This window comes from Alexandromys fortis, unplaced genomic scaffold (genome assembly GCF_014885135.2).
Source record: "Alexandromys fortis isolate MF-2015 unplaced genomic scaffold, M_Fortis_MF-2015_v1.1 scaffold_17, whole genome shotgun sequence".
Taxonomy (NCBI): Eukaryota; Metazoa; Chordata; class Mammalia; order Rodentia; family Cricetidae; genus Alexandromys; species Alexandromys fortis.
Window position 1 is genome coordinate 11,964,129 of NW_026067896.1, and position 21,176 is coordinate 11,985,304.

The 21,176-nt window shown below is 35.7% G+C and overlaps 1 protein-coding gene across 7 annotated transcripts in view; it reads right to left on the reverse strand.

The window, feature by feature from the left end:
- Nucleotides 1–21,176, reverse strand: part of Trps1 (transcriptional repressor GATA binding 1) — a 235,612-nt gene that overhangs the window by 100,346 nt on the left and 114,090 nt on the right. For 6 of the 7 annotated variants that reach the window (XM_050161834.1, XM_050161826.1, XM_050161870.1 and 3 more), the window contains one exon: nt 8,188–8,220. The exons of the other annotated variant lie outside the window; for it this stretch is intronic. In XM_050161834.1, the coding sequence (XP_050017791.1) occupies nt 8,188–8,220 (33 nt within the window). The remainder of the gene's footprint in view (nt 1–8,187; nt 8,221–21,176) is intronic. 7 annotated transcript variants of the gene reach the window in all.

Sequence of the window (21,176 nt, forward strand, 5' to 3'; positions counted from 1 at the left end):
TAATATTTATTTATTATGTATACAATATTCCATCTGTGTGTATGCCTGCAGGCCAGAAGAGGGCACCAGACCCCATTACAGATGGTTGTGAGCCACCATGTGGTTGCTGGGAATCGAACTCAGGACCTTTGGAAGAGCAGACAATGCTCTTAACCACTGAGCCATCTCCCCAGCCCCATCAATTTAGTTTTAATAAACTATTAAAATCTGAAATCAGAATCCAGAAAAAATATATTAACAAAATGTCCCTGGAAAAAGACAAAATAAACAAACAATAAAACAGAAGGTAAATTTCTGATTAGGACTCTTGCCTCAGCAACAAGCCTCTCACTTCCAGGGTATAATGTTTACAAAAACCTGTCAGGGAAGCACCCTGACAAAAGAACAAATGCCCCACATATTCATTTTCTAACTTCTGTCTACTGTTGAGACTCACCTGATTAATGTCTTTAAGTGTAAGATTGTTTTTGAGACAGGTTTCACTTTGTAGCCCTGACTGTCATGCAACTCTGTCTCTATAGATCAGGCTAGTCTTGAACTCACAGAGATCTGCTTGCCTCTTCCTCCAGAGTGCTGGGATCTTTCTTAGAAGAGGGTTGTTTTATTTCACAGAAGATATCTGGCACCTTCTGGAAACTGTTTTATCTTACCAGAAGCATGAAATACTACTTGTCTCCAGCGGGAAGAGGACAAGAGTTGCATCCTACACAACACATGCAGCACAATAACAAAGGGTTAATCTTAACCCATCTGGTTATTGTTCTGGCCATTGGTGTTTACTATAATCCAAAAATCTCATCCTGATGAAACAGGTAAAACAGGAAGCAGACATTCAACCACTCATTGCTAAATGTCTATTTAAAAAACAACAACAAAAAAATAGTAACTGTGGGGTTGTTAACATTGCTTGTATACTACGATCCTTTATATCATCTGACTCCAAATGTATATATATAATGTGTGGGTAATGTATATATAATTTGCCTCGTTTTATTTCATTTGTGTGTTTGGTGACTATTCATTTATGTGCATGTGTGAGCATTTGAGGTGGGGACTTTTTGTGCCAGGGCGTTCCTCTAAGCTAGCTGACCTCACAAGCTCCCTGTGGTCCTCTTGTCTCAGCATCACACCTTGCAATGGAGCAATGAACTACAGGCTACCACGACTGCCCCAATTACCTGTGTTCTGAAGACTTTAAATCTCAGACTTATTATGTAAGGCCTTTACCAATTAAGCCTTCTCCATGGTATGACAGTTTATAAGGGTTAAACCATTGAGCAAGGCTATTGGAGATGACGACTGAAACACAGTCTTCATCCCTAGCCAGCACCCTTTTACCTAGGATCAAAGATACAATCCTTTATCACTAAACTGAAAAAAAAAACATACAAAATGTCTGAAAATTAAAAGAACTCAATATTAAAATAGTGAAAGGTAGAGAAAGAATCATAATTCACTTTCTTTATCTGAAGACAGCAAATGGCCTATGCAAATCCTTTTGCATGGTTCTTGATAAATACATTGTTAATGGAAAAAGGGAACTGGAACTAAATTGTGCATTAAAATATGGTTTTATCCACATTTGAAAAAACTGCCTTAAACTTTCATGGCTATAGTAGTTGTTGCTTTGATATTGTCAACAAATTTTTTTTTTAAAAAAAAGTCTAACTTCCTAGAAACTAAATTGGAAGAGGAGGCTTCTGGTCCTTTTTAAAAGATTTTATGTTTTTATCTTTCTTTATTTATTGGTATGGGTATTTTGTCTTAGGTTTGTGTGTGTACCATGTGCTAGCTTGGTGCACATGGATCAGGAGAGGGACTTGGATACCCTGGAGCTGGCATTGGCACACTGTTAGGAGCAGCCATATGAGAGCGGGGGGTCCAACAAGGTTTCTCTGGAAGAGATGCAAGTGTTTTAGTAAATGAGCCATCTCACCAACACTCCAGTCTGTACTCTTTGAAGTCTCTCCATTTAGGTAAAGAATACTTGCTATTCACTTTCTCGAGCCATGCAAAAGCATCACTTTCATATGCTCTGCAATGGTTTCGCATACACACGCACACACCTTCCTGGGAGGCTTTATCAAGGCACAACTTTTAGACCTATTTGTAGAAAGCAGCTCAAGACAACCAGTCCGAAGAATTCTATCTCATGCAATTTTAAAGCTTTATTTAAAAAGAGCAAGAGAGCGTGAAGAAGCTAAGGGATGTCATCGGGGTTCTGAAGAGCTAATTAGTGCGACAGTGTTAAAACAATACAAATACGTGTGAAAAGATGCTTCTGGCTTCAATGTGCAGAGGAGAAAAGGCCAGGCATATGACATAAAGGAGAGTATGATAGAAGTTTGATAGCGATGTTATCAAAGACAGTGATAGTCTTAAAGATTTGTTATTTTGTCACATGACAAGAGTCATCCTGAAGCCAAAGGAGGTCAGCTGATACCAGAGATGATATGAAACACATAGAAAACAGTATAAATTTGCTGTCCTATAATGAGATAATCAAAGAGAATAAAGTTAGCAAGACGAAAAAAAGGGCTGTAAAGGTGGTTCATGAAAAATTAAATGAGTTATTTTCTTTATTTTCATAATGAAAATTGTGTTGATCCATTGTGTAATTCTGTAATTTGTACTTATTTTTTTCTTATTAAAGAAATTCATTTTCAGCCTAGTGATTTGTCACAATTACGACTTTTTCCCCAAAAATATCATCCCAAAATTTAAAACTAATAATGCTAAATTTTTGTTTGTCCTTGTTTTGTTTTTCAAGACAGGGTTTCTCTGTAATTTTGGAGCCTGTCCTGGAACTCGCTCTGTAGACCAGGCTGGTCTCGAACTCACAGAGATCCGCCTGTCTCCGCATCACAAGTGCTGCGATTAATGGCATGTGCCACCACTGCCTGACTTGCAATGCCAATTTTACTAGAAAAATATAAGGGGGCAGGGGCATTGGTCATATTTATTATAACTGAAGAAATATAATATGGCATAGCAGAGATCATCTGAAAAGGAAATAGAGGGAAGAAGTTAGAAAGGCAATGGGGATGTGGCCCCTGGACATATTTGCAAGCTACAAGTTAAACAAGTACTTAATTCATATTTGGAGCTGTCCTAGTACTCACTCTGTAGACCAGGCTGGCCTCAAACTCACAGAGATCCGCCTGCCTCTACCTCCCAAGTGCTGGCACCACCACCCAGCTAATATACATAGTTTTAACAGACACACATTTTAAAAATCCCTTATACATGGATAGAACATGTAAATAATTATTTGTCATGGGTATTACCGACCTTCTGTAAACCACTAAGGGGACATGTCTTTTATGTTTATATGCATCATGCCCCTATGTATTGTCCTAATATTCTCAAACAGTCCAACATAAGCCTTTAGCATAGGCTGAAAAAAAACTGATTAAAAGATGATTAAAATTTTTTGATGTATTATTTTATAGTAACATTTTAGAACTCTCCTTTCCTTGCTACTTTGCGGCTGTTCATTTTTCATGTTCTTGTTTCTAACTGTAATAGATTTTTCAGAGGCAGTGAGCTTGACAGTCAAAAAACCAATAAAACCAAATGTGTCACAAAAAATAAATGAAATTTCAGTCATAAAGGCACATATTGTGCAAAACAGAGTGAAAACACATCCTTCAAATGAATAGGACTTCTTAACAATGTTATGGAGAGGACTCACTCTCATAAGTCCTCATTACAGCAATCCTTTGAACTTAAATTTTTAATTAACTTTGAAATCCACAATGTAAATTTGAAATATGTTGCCTTTAGAAATCATATTCTAGTTAAGGGGACTGAAATAACCCAAAATCTAATAAAAAAGAATCTCTTTCAAGATAATTTCTTTAGTGGCTTGACGTCCATTTCAATAGATGATCATTAGTTAAGGAAAATAAATAAATAAGTAAAGAAAGAAAGAGAAGAAGAAAGAGACTGAATTGCAGTTTTAAATGTGGGTATTTTGTTCATCCCAGGGCATTTAATGCTCAATAAATGTTAGGACAAAAAATATACCAAATTGTTTGATCATAAAATTTGGCAAGAATGATTTTTTTGTAATTATAAGTGTAAAATGATTGTCTAGTATTGTGTAGACAACATTTATAATAACTTAAATGTAATTAAAATATAAGTGAAATGAGATATCAGCTAAATTCTATATGCATTAAAAACACTCATAACCTAAAGCTTAGCATGCCATTGCTACAGTAAGTAAGACGGTTTTTCTCGAATCTCAAAGCCTTAGGAAAATGAGTTGCTGTCATTTTACCTTAAAATGGCTCATTTCCTGATTTGTTATTAGTGGCCTAAATGCCTAATATATATTCCATAAATGGACAGCTCAAGGCAAATCAATGATACTTCACAAGTAGAATCAATTATGGTAGAAATCATGATTTTTCAAAAACTTAAACATTTATAATGAACAAAATAACGAAGACTATAGCTTTGAAAATATCTCTGTTGCAAAATTCATAACTTTATTTTGACAGTAATTCATGGGATTTCATGTTTGCTTTTGATTTTACCTAAAACATTTAATTCAGCAAAGAAAAAAAATACACATCGATACTACAGGCATTGATTCATATATACACCACCTCACAGCCAATGCAATCATTCATGGTCTTTTAAATCATCAACAAACGTGGTGGAAATACTTTTAAAGAGCGGCATGAATATATGTCCTGATTGTGACTGGAAGTATTAAAATATATAAGGGGGGTATTATCCTGTCAGTAGTTTCTAGACAATTATTCTTAGGTCTAAATTCCAGGACTAACACATAAATACACACACACACACACATGTTTTGAAATAAAGGAGATGACAAAACTAAAATCCTCATAGAGCACACAGAAGCCTGGATGTTATCCTAGCTCTTCCATCTTTCAGCCCTTCTTCCTGAAACTGACCTTAAATTCTTAGCGAAGACATGCTCAAGAACTAACAAGTGATAATCTGTAGATATCAAGTGTATTTTTATTCATTGCTGTGATCAAAGAAAAGGGATTCTTTACCTCCTTACATATTTCTGGCAGGCGATTGGACAACTGCCCTTTGGATTTATAGTGGAGTCTCTGAAACTACAAAATAATGCTAAATTTAAAACTCATGCTTGGGCAAAAAGGGGATAAACATTAAAATTCATCATAACATTAAAATATAAACACTAAAAGCATATTGTAAAATTAAGTGCACATACATACTTTTCATCTGATGATGGATTTTATTCATTAGCGCTGCTATGACCAACTTCCCATACATGGTCATGATGCAAACTAAAGAAGGATTTTCTTGTTTTCTTTTCCCTAGAGTGGAGCTCATTTAACGGTACCACAGGATTACTTAAAGACCTCAGGAATGCACCTGCGTGTTTCTTAAAAATAAAGAACCTGATTTTGTGAGGTTATAATTTTTTTTGTCCAAGAAAATGACAATTCGGCATATGGAATGATGGGTCAATGGTTAAGAACACCTTCTGATATTCTAGAGGTCCTGAGTTGGTTCAGGACACCCATTTCAGGCTGGTCACAATGGGCTACCATTTCAGTCTAAGGGACTCCAACAATATCTTTGGGCACATATATACACACATAGAATATACATTTAGACAGATACACATGTATTTATAGGTAAACAAAAATATTTATTATAAGGATTTGATAATTCAAAGATTAAATTTCCATTGCTAAACAGGAGTGGTTTTTTTTCCCAAATATGAAAACCTTAAGAGATCATGTTCCTTTTTATATATCAACCCCAAATCCCTTTTACTATCTACCTGACTGCTTATTAATAAGCAAAGTAAATTTTAATAAAGGTATTCCATATGTGTTCAAGCATGAAACTTAACTTTTGGAATTCTTTGCTTTTATAATTTTGGAGATCCCACAATAAATCAAAAGGAAACGTGTCCTGCCGAAAATATATAAAGAGGTGAAGTCCCTTTGCTCTGGCCACAGGAATGAATCCTAAAGAACACAATCCTAAGCAAACACATTTACCTTCGGTGTTTCCATGTCTCTCTTCTTATCTGATTGTTTGGTTCCAAGTGGTGACCTATGTGCTTGGATCTGTTCTGGTGCACCCTGAGCAAACAAGCTATATCCACAAGCGACAGAGAAGGTAAAAAGTGTCGTTACCTTTGCTGGTCTCTCTTACTTCTCTATTATTTCTTGTGAGAGAGACAACAGAAACCGAATTCTGCTGACCTCTGGTATTGATTGGCTTTGCGCAAGAACAAATTCAACATGAATGAAAAAAAAAAAAAAACAGAACAAAATTTTCAGACCTGAACCTTGGGGTGTCTGTGTGTGCAAACCAATATTAAGTGTGAAGAACAAAACAGAGTTTTCAGAATCTCTTTGTATCAATAATAAAAATGACTTCATCTCTTACTAAAAGTTCATAATGATTTTATGTGTACACTATGTTAATAAATTGTATAACGTATCAAATTCATTTTGATATGATTCGTAAGATAACCATATTAATTCTAAGAATCCCAGCTTTGTAAGAGAGTAGACTGACTTCGAAATTTAAATGTAATATATAACAATTCTTTTAGAATCTAAACTACAGAATTATTTTGATAAGACTATAAACAGCTTGATGTAACTAAGGTAAATCTTTGAATTATTACAGTTGCCTTAATAATAATGACTTGAAAATACTACAAATCTATACCTAAATTTATTCATGTTAAATATATTCCTAGTAGTATTTTCTTTTGTTTTACAAAGTTTTATTTATAGCCTCAAAAAGTTGTAAATATTTTTCTTAGTATCTAGAATTACAGAACTGAAAAATTATATGCTTATCCAAATGTTCCTATGTCAAATATTTATATATTTTGTCAGTTTACACACACTTATATAGTTAATAGACAAGCCTTAGGTAGCTGGTAAATTTCTAAGGAAAATAAGGCATTGAGGAAAAATGGATCTTCAATCTATCAAATTATGGTATGGATGCATTTTGAAGTCACCATGATGTATTACACTAAATATTTTACATACTAGGAAAAAAATCAGTGAGTGGTTATCAGATACAGAGTGATGGCATTTATGAGCTTTGAATGTTATAAATAAAATATGGATAGCAGAAATAGTTTAAATGCCTAGCTTTGAGATTTCCCCAGTGGGATTAAAACTTTGTATATGACAAAGGTCCAACTGTTTAAACACATCATAGGATGTATGCTGTTTTGTGAACAAGGGGAATTTCTTGAAAGGAAGTATTTTTTCAAAGTTCATGCTCTGATGATTCATAATACAAAAGTAAAGTAAAGAAATATAAAAACTTAAGTATGTATGAGCTGCATAAAGATTGAGGACATTATGCCTTGTTTGACTTGTTTTTAACAACAGCAAATGGTGAGTGTAAAGCCAGTAATGTGTTAAATTTTGTCAAGTGACCAGACTCTATTCAAAAATAATAGGATGAGAGAAAGTGGGCCTAGTGACAGAACTCAGTGGCAGAGGTCTTCTCTATACTGAGCAAGATCCTGGCTTTGATACCCATTACCGAAGAAGGGAAGGGAGGAGGAAGAGAAACAGAAAGAGGAATTGAGAGGGAGGAATAGAAATAAGGAGGAGTGAGTGAGGTGAGAAGGTGAGGATAGGAGATAAATCTGTATAATCTGTAATTCATTAATACAAAAGTAAATACACTCTTTAAAAAGGCATTACTAATATCCAAAAGTCCATGAAGTTTTATTATTATTTTATGTAATAAATCTGTTAAAAAGGAGTTTGATTTATTCAAATAAGTACCCATGCTTTGAATTTCCTTTCCAATGCCCTCCATTCTGGATGATATCTAGGTCCTTACAATTATGTGTTGATTTAAGATTGTTCTTTTGATTATGAAGTAGTCAAGTTAACTGTTTTTCAGGAACATGTATTCCTCTGCAATCAGACAAATCTCTTATGATAACCTTATTGATTTTACCTTATTGAGAGAGACTTATACTCAGTTTAAGGGCAAAGCAAAGATTGTACTCAGAGCATCCAACCATAGCCCCGACCACACTGCTAATCACAAGCTCTCCTCTTAACAGAAACAGATGAGAAGCACAAGGAACAGTGAGAGGCAGCAAGTGTAAAGGGCTTAAGGGGCTTTGATAAAGTCATGAAGGAGGCATCAAAGATGCCAGTGTTGACTTACCCTCCTGTTTGGTGTTCCGGAGATTGCCACAGCCTAGAAAGATGCACCATGGTAAGATTTGGGACATGTGACAGCTCTGCTTTTCTTCTCTAACGTGGTTACTATGAACGCACACACGTGAACTCTTATATTCTGTAAATCTATTCTCTTAACACTCATGCAAACTCCTTGGCGAGTTGTCCTTAACACTAGGCAAATGGGTTAGGAAAGCCACTGAAGAATCTCTTCAGATCTAGTCTAGGCATTTAAATGATTCTCTGAAGTCCACAAAGTTAATACGTAGTAAATCAACCTAAATTGGCATGGATGTTATTAATATCTGCTAATACGAATATGGCTCCAGTTAAGTTTTGGTGGTACACATGGGAATTTCATTTCTCACTCAAGAATTAACTATCAAAATAATTTTTCAATTAAGATTGTAAAGAATTGTTGGCCAACTGGAAGGTATAAACTAATGCACACATACATAAACATATATCTTCACATTCCAAAAATAGAAGCATAAAATGTGATGCCATTTTTGTTAGTGTCAAGATATTTACTTAATAAAACTATGTGATACAAAAGTAATACAAAATGTTGTTATTATGCTACATAACAGGAAACAAATACAATCAAATTATCACCCAGAAGATATATTAATATTGGTATGCAAAATGTTACATGACTAAGATCAGTGGTCAAAGATGGTCATTTGGTCTAAGCAACACTGTGGGAGGTTATACACTCGTTTCAGAGTTTAGATTTTCTTTCTTCTCTTTTTAGAAAGATTACTCTAGTTGACTAAAGAGTCATAAATTCAATCGGTCCTACTGAATATACAAGATTATTGTCAGTGTATAAAGAAACAAAGGATTAAAACTTCTCTTACAAGCATCTGACACATTTTTATCTAAACGACAAATCATCTAGGTATACCAAGAACTGTTTATTGTGTGGACAGTCGTCTGCTTGGTGTTTTAGCAGACTCTGGATTTCGTAAAACTCGATTATGTTTTCTTACTAGACATATGCAGAACGCGATGTGTACTTGTTCACAAAGAGATCCTATGAGAAGAGGCTTTATTAACTCAATGGCCCACAATTTTAATTTGAAAGGGATTTTAAGGACTCCTCAACAAACACAGAAAGGAACTGGGCACATTGCTACAAAGCCGGAAAAACGGAATGCACATTCTACCACACAGTGACCTTCACAAGCACTGACTGCCTTCAGCCACTGTTCAAAAATAACCCGTCCTAAAGAGTGGTAACAGTGGAGAAGGAATTCCGAAAAACATACTGAGTTAATAGTTATAATGGTGCCCCATCTTAAACTCACTACAAAGTAGTACTTAAAAAAAATCTGCTGCTTTTTTTTTACTTTTTTATTAAAGTTATTTTATGTATGTGTGTGTATGCATGTGTGTATTTGAGAAAGGTGTCTTTGGAGGGCCAGAAGCAGTCATTGCATCTCCTGGAAATGGGCTTAAGTATAGTTAGGAGTTACTCTATATGGATGCTTGGGACCTCTGCAGCAAGTACTCTTAACTGTGAGCCACCTCTCAGCTCCCAATATTCCTTTTATTTTTCACAGTTTAGTAATATGAGAGAGAATTTGGAATGAAAAATTTAACGAAAGATTTATATATCATCATTATTGGGGTAGGGTGGTGCATGTGTCATTGTATGGCTGTAGAGGTCCGAGGATAACACTGAGGACTTGATGGGCTTTCTCCTTTACTCATGGGGCTCGGAGAAACCAAACTCAGGTGATCTACCTTGGCACCAAGCACCCATGCCCACAGAGACTTCTCCTAAGCACAGAAACAAAATTCCTGTATGCCAAACCATGATAAAAGAGCAACAGTTGCTCCTTTTATATTGTGTCCATGGTTAGGTCCAAAAAAAGGTGAAGTAAAACACTCAATTTAGAGATTCCAACAATGATAAATATCAATTTTCTATTGACCCAGATTAAAATTGTTTCTTAAAAAAAAATGACCATGATTTCAAAAAGTTCCACGGCCTTTAATTCATAAAAATATATAAATGAGAGGTTACAGGACTTGAACAGCATAGTCATTTACCATATTTGTGTTTTATAAACTATTAATAACATGTGGACAACGTACACTAATCAACCACTGTAAAAATCACTATTTGCCACATGCTCTACAGATTATTCTTTAGTATATTAACATTTACTATTTGGCAATTTTTACTGAGTTTATATGCTATGTTAGTTCAACTTTGTGATGAGACGTAATTTTTTTCTGCTTTTAAGATAAAGAATAAAATTAAGAAAAAAAAGTGCTTCTTTTTACTGCACTATGAGGAGCAAAAAAGGTGCTGACGGGTTGTTTTTGTTATTGTTGTTGTTACTGTTCTTGTTATTCTTCCTAACATGGACCTATGTCTTCATTGAGTCATGGGACACATTCAGACCTTCATATAATATACACCTGCAGAGTCGTCTTCATAAAACTCAGTCTCCTTTAAGTAATTGCTCTTTTGAGATGTCACTGAAACAGGCTATGTGACAGTAAAGGGGAGATTTCAGATAAGAACAGAAAAAAAGAGGGAGGTCCTTGAGAAAACAGGAACTCTGAGTACAAAGGAAAAAGAGAACCACAAATTTGAAAGTATTTTAATATTCAAATCTACAGCCTGAGACAGATCAAAGGATGATAATAGAAGCTTATCTTCTTAAAATCAGCTAGAAAATTGACGTATGCATTTGCCTTACATGAATAAACCCAACCACATCACTCTTATATGCAAAGTGTCTGCTTAAGCCAATAACATTGACACAACAGAAATATGGCTACACAGGCAATCTTTATCTAGAACTTCTTCCCCAGCATAGAAGTTATTAACAAACTATTACTAGTAAAATCATATTCATAAAAATTGAATATAATTTTAAAATCAGTTCCATCACATTTTTTGTTTCAATGGCAAATGTAACCTGAGATGTAAAATGCTTGGATAACAAAATTTCCCATACCACAGAAATTTCTAGCACAGAATAGAACAGACATGTCATGAAATTTAGAGGGTGTTAACATAGCAGACTTCTGGGTAAACTTTAATTTCTTTGCCTAACAGATCTTACTTAGAAACATAGCCACTTTGTGCTCAGCACATTCTTCACCTAACATGGTAGCAATAGTGTTAGCACAGTACACATAGGGAGAGAACGGTGGGCTGGCAAGGCTTGCCCTGTGCACTCAGGACATGCTCTCAGGATCAATCAGGTGGAAATGGTCATGCTGTTTATAATGGTAATGTTATAACGGGTTGAGCTTCATTGTCTGTAATAGAAGATCTTTGAAATCCCTTGAAACACATATTCACAAAAGACTGGTATTGTGCACATATGTGTGTGTTTTCCCCTAAATTTCTTACATTCTTACAACACACTGCCTTTATAATTAGATAAGACAAAAATTTTAAGAAAGGAACTTACTGTAGATTAACTGGGAGAAAAAGGAATAGCAGGAGAAAGAAGAGGGAAGGAGCAAAGGAGGGTGGGAGCAGGGGACAAGAAGGAAAAAAGAAAAGGAGGAAGATAATGTTAATGACAGACTAATCACTAATACCCATGATTAAAAATATATAAAATATCAAAACTAAAAGTCATCTATCCATCCTTTATATAGAAGAAAGCAATCAACAACCCACTAAAGATAAAACAGTAGCTCTAGTACATTAACAAAAGAAAGCCCCAAGTTGTCCAGCATTAAATTATGTGGCAAAGAACCAGACTATTTGTTTGCACTAGTAATAAATTAGATAGTCACATAAGGATTAACTGCCAGCTGACACTTGAAACGCTGCCCAGTAGTCCAATTGTGAACACTAACTCAGATTTGGTTTCCTACCAATAAATTTTAGTAAAGAGAATTCAAATAGTATAATTCATGAGAGAGGTATACAGTGTGAGTCTGACTTTTATAATTGTTTTCCATCTGCCTTTTTACCTCTGAAGTATACCTATCATGAAATACCCTTAAGGGTCCAGTATCCGCTGGAACAAAGAGAAACTGTGCAAACCACATATATATTCGGAAGATATGTCAGGTTTCATAATAAATTCAATTTTCACTATTAACAGGTTCAAAAATCTGATAAAGCTGTTGAATAGATGAGTGACATAAACAGACATTTTACCTTCAATTTCTCAGAAAGATAAATGTGTCTCTAATGTTTAAAGTTGCTTAGCTTATTCACAAATAAATATGAGACTTTGGCACTGTCAAAATCAGAAAAATGAAACTATGAAAACATTAGTATTTCTGAAAAAAATATAAAGCATCCAGCTTTACCTAACGTCTTCTATATCTTCTATGCTTAGTTCACACACACACACACACACACACACACACACACACACAGATAAAGCTTTTATCCTACTCATTTTTTACTGAGCTTCAAATACAATAATGATCGATTTTTCCTGAAGTTGAAGCTGTGAGAGATAAGGCTCCCTTTCCTCAACTTGTTATACTTTCACTTGGAAACGGACCTGAGGACAAATGGCAACCAAAGAAAGGTGCACAGATAAGGAGACAATTTACCCAACATTCAGGATAATTGGTCTCAATGAAAATGAGGCACTGCGCTATTGTATATCAGTTGACATGACTTTCTCTGCGCCGATAGAGCCTGACAATATGTCCCTTCTCATAAACATTCAAATGGCTACTGTCGTCTACTCCCCAAGTGTCAGAATCTGAGTAAGGCATCGCAAATCAGAACCCCCCCCCGTTTGTTTAACAGGAAACAGGGGTCGTTCTGTCTCCAGCCTCTTTAGATTTCAATGGATAGATAAAACCTGAAAAGACCAAAGCAGAAGCAACAGTTCCAGCTTTGTCCCTAAGAGTCCAGGATTCCCCTGTTGTCTTTCTTGCCCATTCTCTCTGCTCTTAGCATCACAAAGTAATCATTACAGAACAAAAGTAAATGACTAGCCTAAGAGGGGACACACACACACAAGAGTTGGGGGGTAGGGGGGGGGGAGACAGAGACAGAGACAGAGAGTGCTGAAAAACAAAGGCTAAGGAAGTAAAGACCAGGAAAGGGTATGCTAGGTATGAATGGAGACAGGCCAACAGAATGAAGAAAACTGTGAAATGTTTTAGAAGTGCCTGAAAAAAAAATGAATATGATTCAAAACAACATAAAACATAGGGGATAGAAGAATACATACAAACAAAGATACAAACGCTGTTGGGATGATTTTAGGAAGCGGGGCAGGGCATTTCTGCCTTCTGGTCTTAGGGAAGTGGTGGAGGATGATGAAATCGGAGGCATTCCAAGCCTGTGACTAGCTGGAGAGGTAGACAGGGACTGGTGACACAGACGACATTGAGAAATTCTGGGAAAAGATACTGAAAGAGTCAATGCGTGTGCAAAAAAGCCCACAGATTGCTAAACCACATTTGAGACAATCCATGTGTGCAGCGTTTTCTTTTATCTTTTTTTTTCTTTTTAAAATAGCTACAACAGGCTCAACGTTTATAACGCAAGTTCATCGTCTAGTCTAGACAGAAGTAGTAATCAGGTTACATTGAAGATTTTTTTTTAACCATACATGGTAACCATGGATGAAATATTTGACTAAAAGAACTTGCAAATCAGTGAACAGATGGAGATTATACAAACACAGGACATCCTTATACTAATGTTTCACTAAAATTTAATTCTACAAATATTGTATTTTTTTTACTATTAAGATAATGCTTAGTATCTGAGATGCCTTAGTAAAACATAGTCCCTCTGTGAATATGGAAAAAAAAAGGATAGAAATGGAAACAGCTAAAAACTATGATGTAATTATAGAAGAATCACTGATTCATAGGACAATCTATTCGATAGTAACAGCCAGAAAATGTTTCCATTGGACATGAGGAGTGGGGTTGAGCTCTTACTGAGACCACTCAAATAATCCAGGCATAAAAACAAAAACCACATGGTTATGTTCATATATAGAATCTAAAAAAATAGTCAATCTTAAAATTTTGAGATTAGACTGATTCTGAATGAGGAGAGAGAGCTGGAGGTGTCAGGCTATGGAATAATATTTTTGCCACACAGAAATGGAAATATCTAAGAAGAGAAAGACATTGAGCCTTTGTAAGAGATATGCCACAACATATTCCTATACCAACAAAGCAGAGGCAGCGCTTTTTAGTACACAGACACATTGTTATAAAAACACAAAATAATAAATTTATATTGTGTGGTAAATTCTAGGTTGAAAATTAAAAGGATGGAGTTGGCTACTTGCTAAAAGACCACAGACTGAATAATGGCAGTCCCATCCATTCAGATGTGAGCTGTTGCGAACTCTATCAAACAATGGTAACTTCCATATGTCCTCCGAACCTTTCTGTGAATATAAATACTACCCTTCCTAATGTGATAGTAAACCACAGTAGCACAAAGAGTGCATAGAGCCACTGCCAAGGGCTGGGCAGGATCAGATATTCTGGTTTCTGTTAGTATCTATCCTGTCTTTCTTTTCTTTCTCTGTTCTTTCTGTAAATACATGCTTCCAGAAGACATTAAGCAAAGAAGAAATATTTAAATATTGAATCTTACAACAAATGATCCCCACACACTTATTTTTATTGTTGTTGTTGTTGTTTAAATATCTGTAGGAGTGAAAGAAAAGTGGCTATGGATGTACTTGGAGACAAGAAGTCATCAGTTCCCTTGGAGGTGAAGTTATAGATGCCTCTGAGGCATAAGTTCTGGGAACAAAACCCAGGCCTCTGAAGGGGCAACAATGCATCTTACCTGCTGGGTATCTATCCAGGTCCCACAATAAGTATGGTAAAAGTTAAGTGTTTCCTAAAACCTATAATATCAAAAGAGGATGCATTCTGCCACCACCTAAACATAGTTGCCATTTGAGATTCCCCTTGAAAGTACTTCATTATTTGCTCATGATGTCAGAACAACATATCACAGTGTATACAATCAACAGAAATAAACAGCTTTATAAAATTAATTAGTTCTTTTTAAATTTAAAAATATGTTGGAAGATTTCTTCCTGCCTTCCCATAAAGGAGCATGTTAAGTTTTAAAAACCTAAACAAAAACGTTTTAAAGAAATTTGCAAGATGGTTACTCGCATATATTAGTCAAGACTTCTGCCTCTCCTGCTTTAGATACCACTCATGCAAGTGTTTCAGCTCTTCTGAAAACAACCAGGGAAAAAAATCACTTGTTACACAAGCCTGACTTCCTGAGTTTGATACCTGGGACTCATAACGTGAGTAAGGAAACTTACGAATTTGCCCTCTGACCTTTAACCATACACGGTACAACCACCTAGGTCTACACACACACCAAAACAAAACAAAACAACAACAACAACAAAAAAGACTTATTAACAAAACCTGGAGACTATTAGCTTCTAAGTAATAGATCAGGCCCAAAGGTATCATATCTAATCTTATGACTGATGAATATAGTGCTTCGCACTACACAGAAATCAATAGTAATATTATTCCCTTCGTTTCCTGAGGCTGAACTCTAAAATAATAAAATGGAGTGGTTTTCAAAGAATGAATCAATGTAAAGCATTTATCTAGGACAATAAAAAAGACATCTTTTATTGGTTCTTCTGGAGCTAGTTCTGTAAACAAGGTTGCCTTTGAACTCAGAGATGTACATATATCTACCTGTCTCTGCCTCCCAAGTGCTGGGCTTAATGACATGTGCCACCCACTGCCTGGCCCAAGGCACAGTTTTATAAAATTAATTCAATTAAACTTAGGTTTGAAATATGTATTTTTAAAAATACCTTGGGTTATGAAAAATTTGATTTTCCCCTAATTTTGAAGTACCACTTACCCAATTTACAAAGAACTCATTTTCATCAGGTCTCTGAGTTCATAGTTTATCCCCTTATCACAGTGAAGAAGAAGCACTGTTTGGCACACTCTCTTGCCTCTCCATAACCACTCAGGAGGTGCTATTATACCTGGTGCTGTCCGTCATCCTGTCTGTAACCCACAATTTTCTACCGCCAGGGGAAGCTTCTGCCATTCTTGTTGGTGATGAAAAAAAATGTGATTTTAATGGTTAAAAATATTAACATAAAACATAAAAATTTTATATTAAGAGGATTCTTCCTTTAAATTCCATTCCAAGTAAGGGTACAAGTAGGTTTTGAAAAGGTCCAGTGCATGTGTGTTTTGATATGAAGTCCATGATCATGATCAGAAGGCTGTTTCGGGGAAATGGATGGAGTTCATAACATGGTGCTCCGCCCCCTCCTTATCGTAGGTCAAGCCAGACTGTATTAAATTTTGTCTCTGTTGACTTCTCATCTTTTAAGTTAATATGGAAGTAAATTTCAAATAGTTGTCTTTCTAACTATTAGGGTTTTACATGGTCAGGTTTTTCTTCTTTTTTCTTTTCAGAAAGTCTATCTAAAAATCCCTCAAAAAGAGTCATAGTTGTGATTTGTTTTAGCTATTATATAAAGTATGTTTTTGAAAGTATAAAGGTAAAAGAGAATCATATATTATTAAACATAGTCAAAATTTTAAAATCAACTCTTGTCTGCAGAGGAATATTCAGATACCTTGCTAATAACAATAAAATAAAAAAATTAACAAAGCTAAGCAACTCGATCATATATAAAAGCCACTGGAGAATACAAATGTGTCAGAAAACACTTAAATGAGTCTGATGATGAACTATGCAAAATATCATTTAAGTATACAATTATAATTTTAAAAAACTATCTTTCCAACCCATTTGAAACTACAAGTTAGTTACCATTAAAGACCATCACTCGTTTTTTTAAACAAAGGAGTATTTATTGTATTGTAGAATACAAGTGTATTGTAAGATAGTGTCATAAACTGTTTACTTATTTACATGTTATTGATAATATTTTATTTTTTTCTATGGGAAAATCCAGGCAGTTTGTACCTTGAACTAATAACAAACCTGTAACTAACCTGAGCTAATTTGAGTAGCTGAAAATCAGGACCTCCTTCCTTTGGGGGCTGGCTTAGTCTTCTTCATATTGTATCAACCTAATATGTATCCCCGAGGGTTTTGTTAATCCCTGGGCACTGTGCTGACAACTGGAAATGAGGCCCAAGTCAAAGCTCCAGCAGGAGTGCTCCGGTGATCAGGAGGTTAAAAACTCCCCACCAGCAGAAAAGGAGAATGCCTTACTTAACTCAGTGATACAAATTATTTCCAGGTGGTGATAATTATCACTTATGGTGTTTGATATTCCGGACTTTGCATCTAAATTTAAACTTGACAAGTTAAACTTTTCATCGTGTGCATTTTCCCATAATCTCTCAAAGGCCAGAGACAAGGATAGACGGATTAGTGATGGGTGAAAACAATTCCACCCAAAATGGCAACACTTAATTACAAGGCTTGTTGTTTATAATTAACTGTGTAAATCACTAACTTGAAAGTTTCTTTTCAAAGTATTTAAAAACCAACTCTTTTCCCAGGGGGATTTAATACTCTATATTATTACATGGTTAAGTATTATTTTCTCTGCTTGACGAACAAGATGTGCAAATGACACATTTCACTGAGAGTCTTGCCAGCAAATTTGGAAACTGCATTATTGGCACTTGGAAATTTGTCATGTACTGCATTATTGGCACGATCCTACGGGGCCGTATTTTAGGTTGTAGTTGTATTATTTTTAGTGGGGCAGCTTAGTTTACGGAAGCCGTAAAAAAGACAAATATGAACAATGCCCTACTCAGTCACCATCAGAGAAGCTTCCTCCTGCACCAGATAGGAACAAATACAGAGACTCCTCCCATCCAGACACTATGGAGTACTCAGTGCTAAAAGGGAGGTCCCCAGCAAATCCCTCCCCCGCAGAAACCTGAGAACCCTGCAGAAGAGAAAAAAAAAAAGAGTGTGAGAGCTGGGGTGCTGGGGGCAGGGATGGAAAACACCTAGAAAATAAGGCCCTCTAAATCAACATGCTCGATGTGCACAGAAAAGCACAGCCTTAACAGCAAGCATGGGGTCGGCACAGGTCTGCACCAGAGGGGGCGCTAATGTTGAAAGGACAAGCGGACACATCTTAAATCAGAAGAGATCTCCAATTGATAACCACTAGCAAAGGAAAATTTAGTTTCCTCCAAGGGAATCTCAGTGGGGAAACAAATTGCACTTGTAGGTAGGCTGCATGCCCAGCAGGAGGTGGCCCCCAGAAGATAAACTCAATGCCATATTTGGAGGTATCTACTCCCATATTGTTGCTTCAGGATTTTTCCTTTTTGTAAAAAGAAATATTTAATCACATTGTTTTTTATTTTCATTTTATTTTACTTACATGTTAAACTTCTCTCTTTTTACCCGATAAGTCCTTTGTATGTGGCTTCCAGTTTAGTGATTTCATTGGTTCCATGAGTGTGTGTAAAAGTGAGATTCTGTTTCTTGTGCCCTTTCTCGGGCTGTTTTATTTCTTCTTCTTTTTTTAGTTATATTTTGATGCATTAGCTTTTGTTTTATCTTATTATGTTTCATTATTTCTTAGAGCCTGTTTGTTTTCTAATGAGAGACAGAAAGGAGGTGGATCCAGATGGGAGGGGAGGCAATGAGAAATGTGGAGGAGGAGAGGGAGGGGAAAATATTTGGGATATATTATATGACAAAAAAATCCATTTTCAATAACAGAAAATAAAATTAAAAAAAATTCATAAAAAGAAAAGAAAATGCAAGGGAAAATGATATGTGTTCAGTAGAGTGACCAAAACCCCTGTCTTTGCAACGGCATGTGAACAGAATGTCTATGTGACGATGGAGCTCGTAACAGAATACAAATCCATGGCGTTCCATGTACGCACTCTGTAACCCACAGCTGATAGCAATGAAGACACCACCTGAATAGAAAAAATTAGTCACAAAATCTTTGTTTTCAAAGTGTTCCCTAATCCTCAAGTGCTGTATACTGAATTCTAATAAGAGCCTAGAAGGACATACTAGAGATATTTGAATCACAGGGGCATCTCTTTGATCAGGCTCTAATGCGCTTGAGACTGACAAATAATTGGTCAAAGAAAAGTTTCTTCCGAGCCATCTATAAACATTATATATAAATTCCAAGAACACTTTGCAAAAATATATACTATTATGATCTAAAAAAAAACCATTAAGACTATCTAAATGACTGTAAGTAAGCGAATCTTAAGAGTAGAGAGTCTCAATTTGAGAAAATGTAAACGAGTCTTCAAATACATCTTCTGAGCTGCAGTTAGGATTCTGTAATCAGTGTTTAGAATCAGAAAATTTACGGAATTATATTATATGTTCTTAGATGCCAAATATATTCTAAAGACCTTAATAACAATGACTACTTAAGTAGGGGCAGGAATAACAATCCTACATCAAATGAGATCCATCAGAGGATCAGAAAAACATAATAACAATTTCATTGCCACTGAGCAACTAAGAAGGAGTGGATCTAGAGTTTAAACTCCATTCTTATGCAGCCAAACTTTTACATCTTTCAACAGCTGTCAACGCAACATCAAATACTATAAATTATTCACTTACTGTGCCAGTTTGCATCAAAAGAAGCCACAGGAAAAGAAAACATGGACATGCATGCAGTTGTTTGAGATTACTAAAAATATCATATCCTGTTACATTTAACAAAAAGTTAGGGCCTAAGAAGAGATTTCTAGTTCCTGATTTGAAGTTTCACTCGGCTAATACTTACTGAGGGCTTGCACTGTCAAAAGCACTAGAAACCTAAGAATAAAATTGAGACCTTTCAGCAAACAGACAACTATGAGACAGTGTCACGTTCATAGGGAAGGTCACCGACACAGCTACAAATAAAGAACTGCAGGTCATGGTAAGTTAGAGCAATTCAATTCCAAATTGTAGCCTAAAACAACACTGAACCCATTCTTGGAGCTTCAATGGTTTCACCTCTGTCACTTCCAAATTCTCCCAATACCATCTTTTTCACGATCCCTGATTGTCCTATGTGATTATGGAGACATCCGTGAACTAATGCATGCCATCAGAAAGTCTGTCCTTCATAACCTCTGGGAAGCATGCTTCTAAATGGCCTAAATGGCACGTAGGTGTCAGTTGGCAAAGAAGTTTTCTCACTCCACATGCCATTTCTTGATGGCAAAACCCCTTCTATTATGCAGATGGTCAACCATCACTCAGAATTTAGAGGTCAGAATCTAGTATTTCTTTCCCTGGGTTGTGAAATCCTTTATAGGAAAAAAAATCCTAATATGTTTCTATACAAAACAGCATAAAGGAGAAGCTAAAAACCCACCACGACTTTACATCACACAAATGTTGCAACCAAAAACTAACAAGGATGTGGTTGGTAAGAAAATGCAGTGAGGTGTTGCTAAATACTGGGGGATGTACTAAGGATCGCTATAACTGCAACAGAGAAAAACTTAAGAAAATCTATTGATGATTGGTAAAGAATGATTAAAGCAGTGACCAAAAATCGAGCTTTGATTTTCTACCTTAAGAGACATCCTTGAAGGACGGAAGAGTTTGTTTCACAATCTTGATGGTCTACTATTGAACAAATCACCTTAACAGTTTTCTGATCAGTTAACTAAAAAGGAAATTTAAATTCATAACCACAAAAACTGTCATGCACACTAACAAACATCTTAATTCAGTGATACACTGATTTATTCATTTGGCATAATAATTAATTAGGTTACAAAATAATATTTTCGGCCCAGGTGAATTCATGAGTCTATGCCGAATTATATTTATTTAATTACAAGATTTATCTGTGTCACAGCCAGGTTGTCCTGGAACTCATCCTATAGACCATGATGGCCTCAAACTCACAGAACTCCACCTACCTCTGGCTTCCAGTGATGGGACCCTAAGACGTGTACCACCACCACCAGCTCCAAGTTGCTTTACTTAAACAAATTCTCTAAATTTTATTAAAAAAATTTGGTCTTCATCAAAAATATTTTAAAAAATTTTTAGGT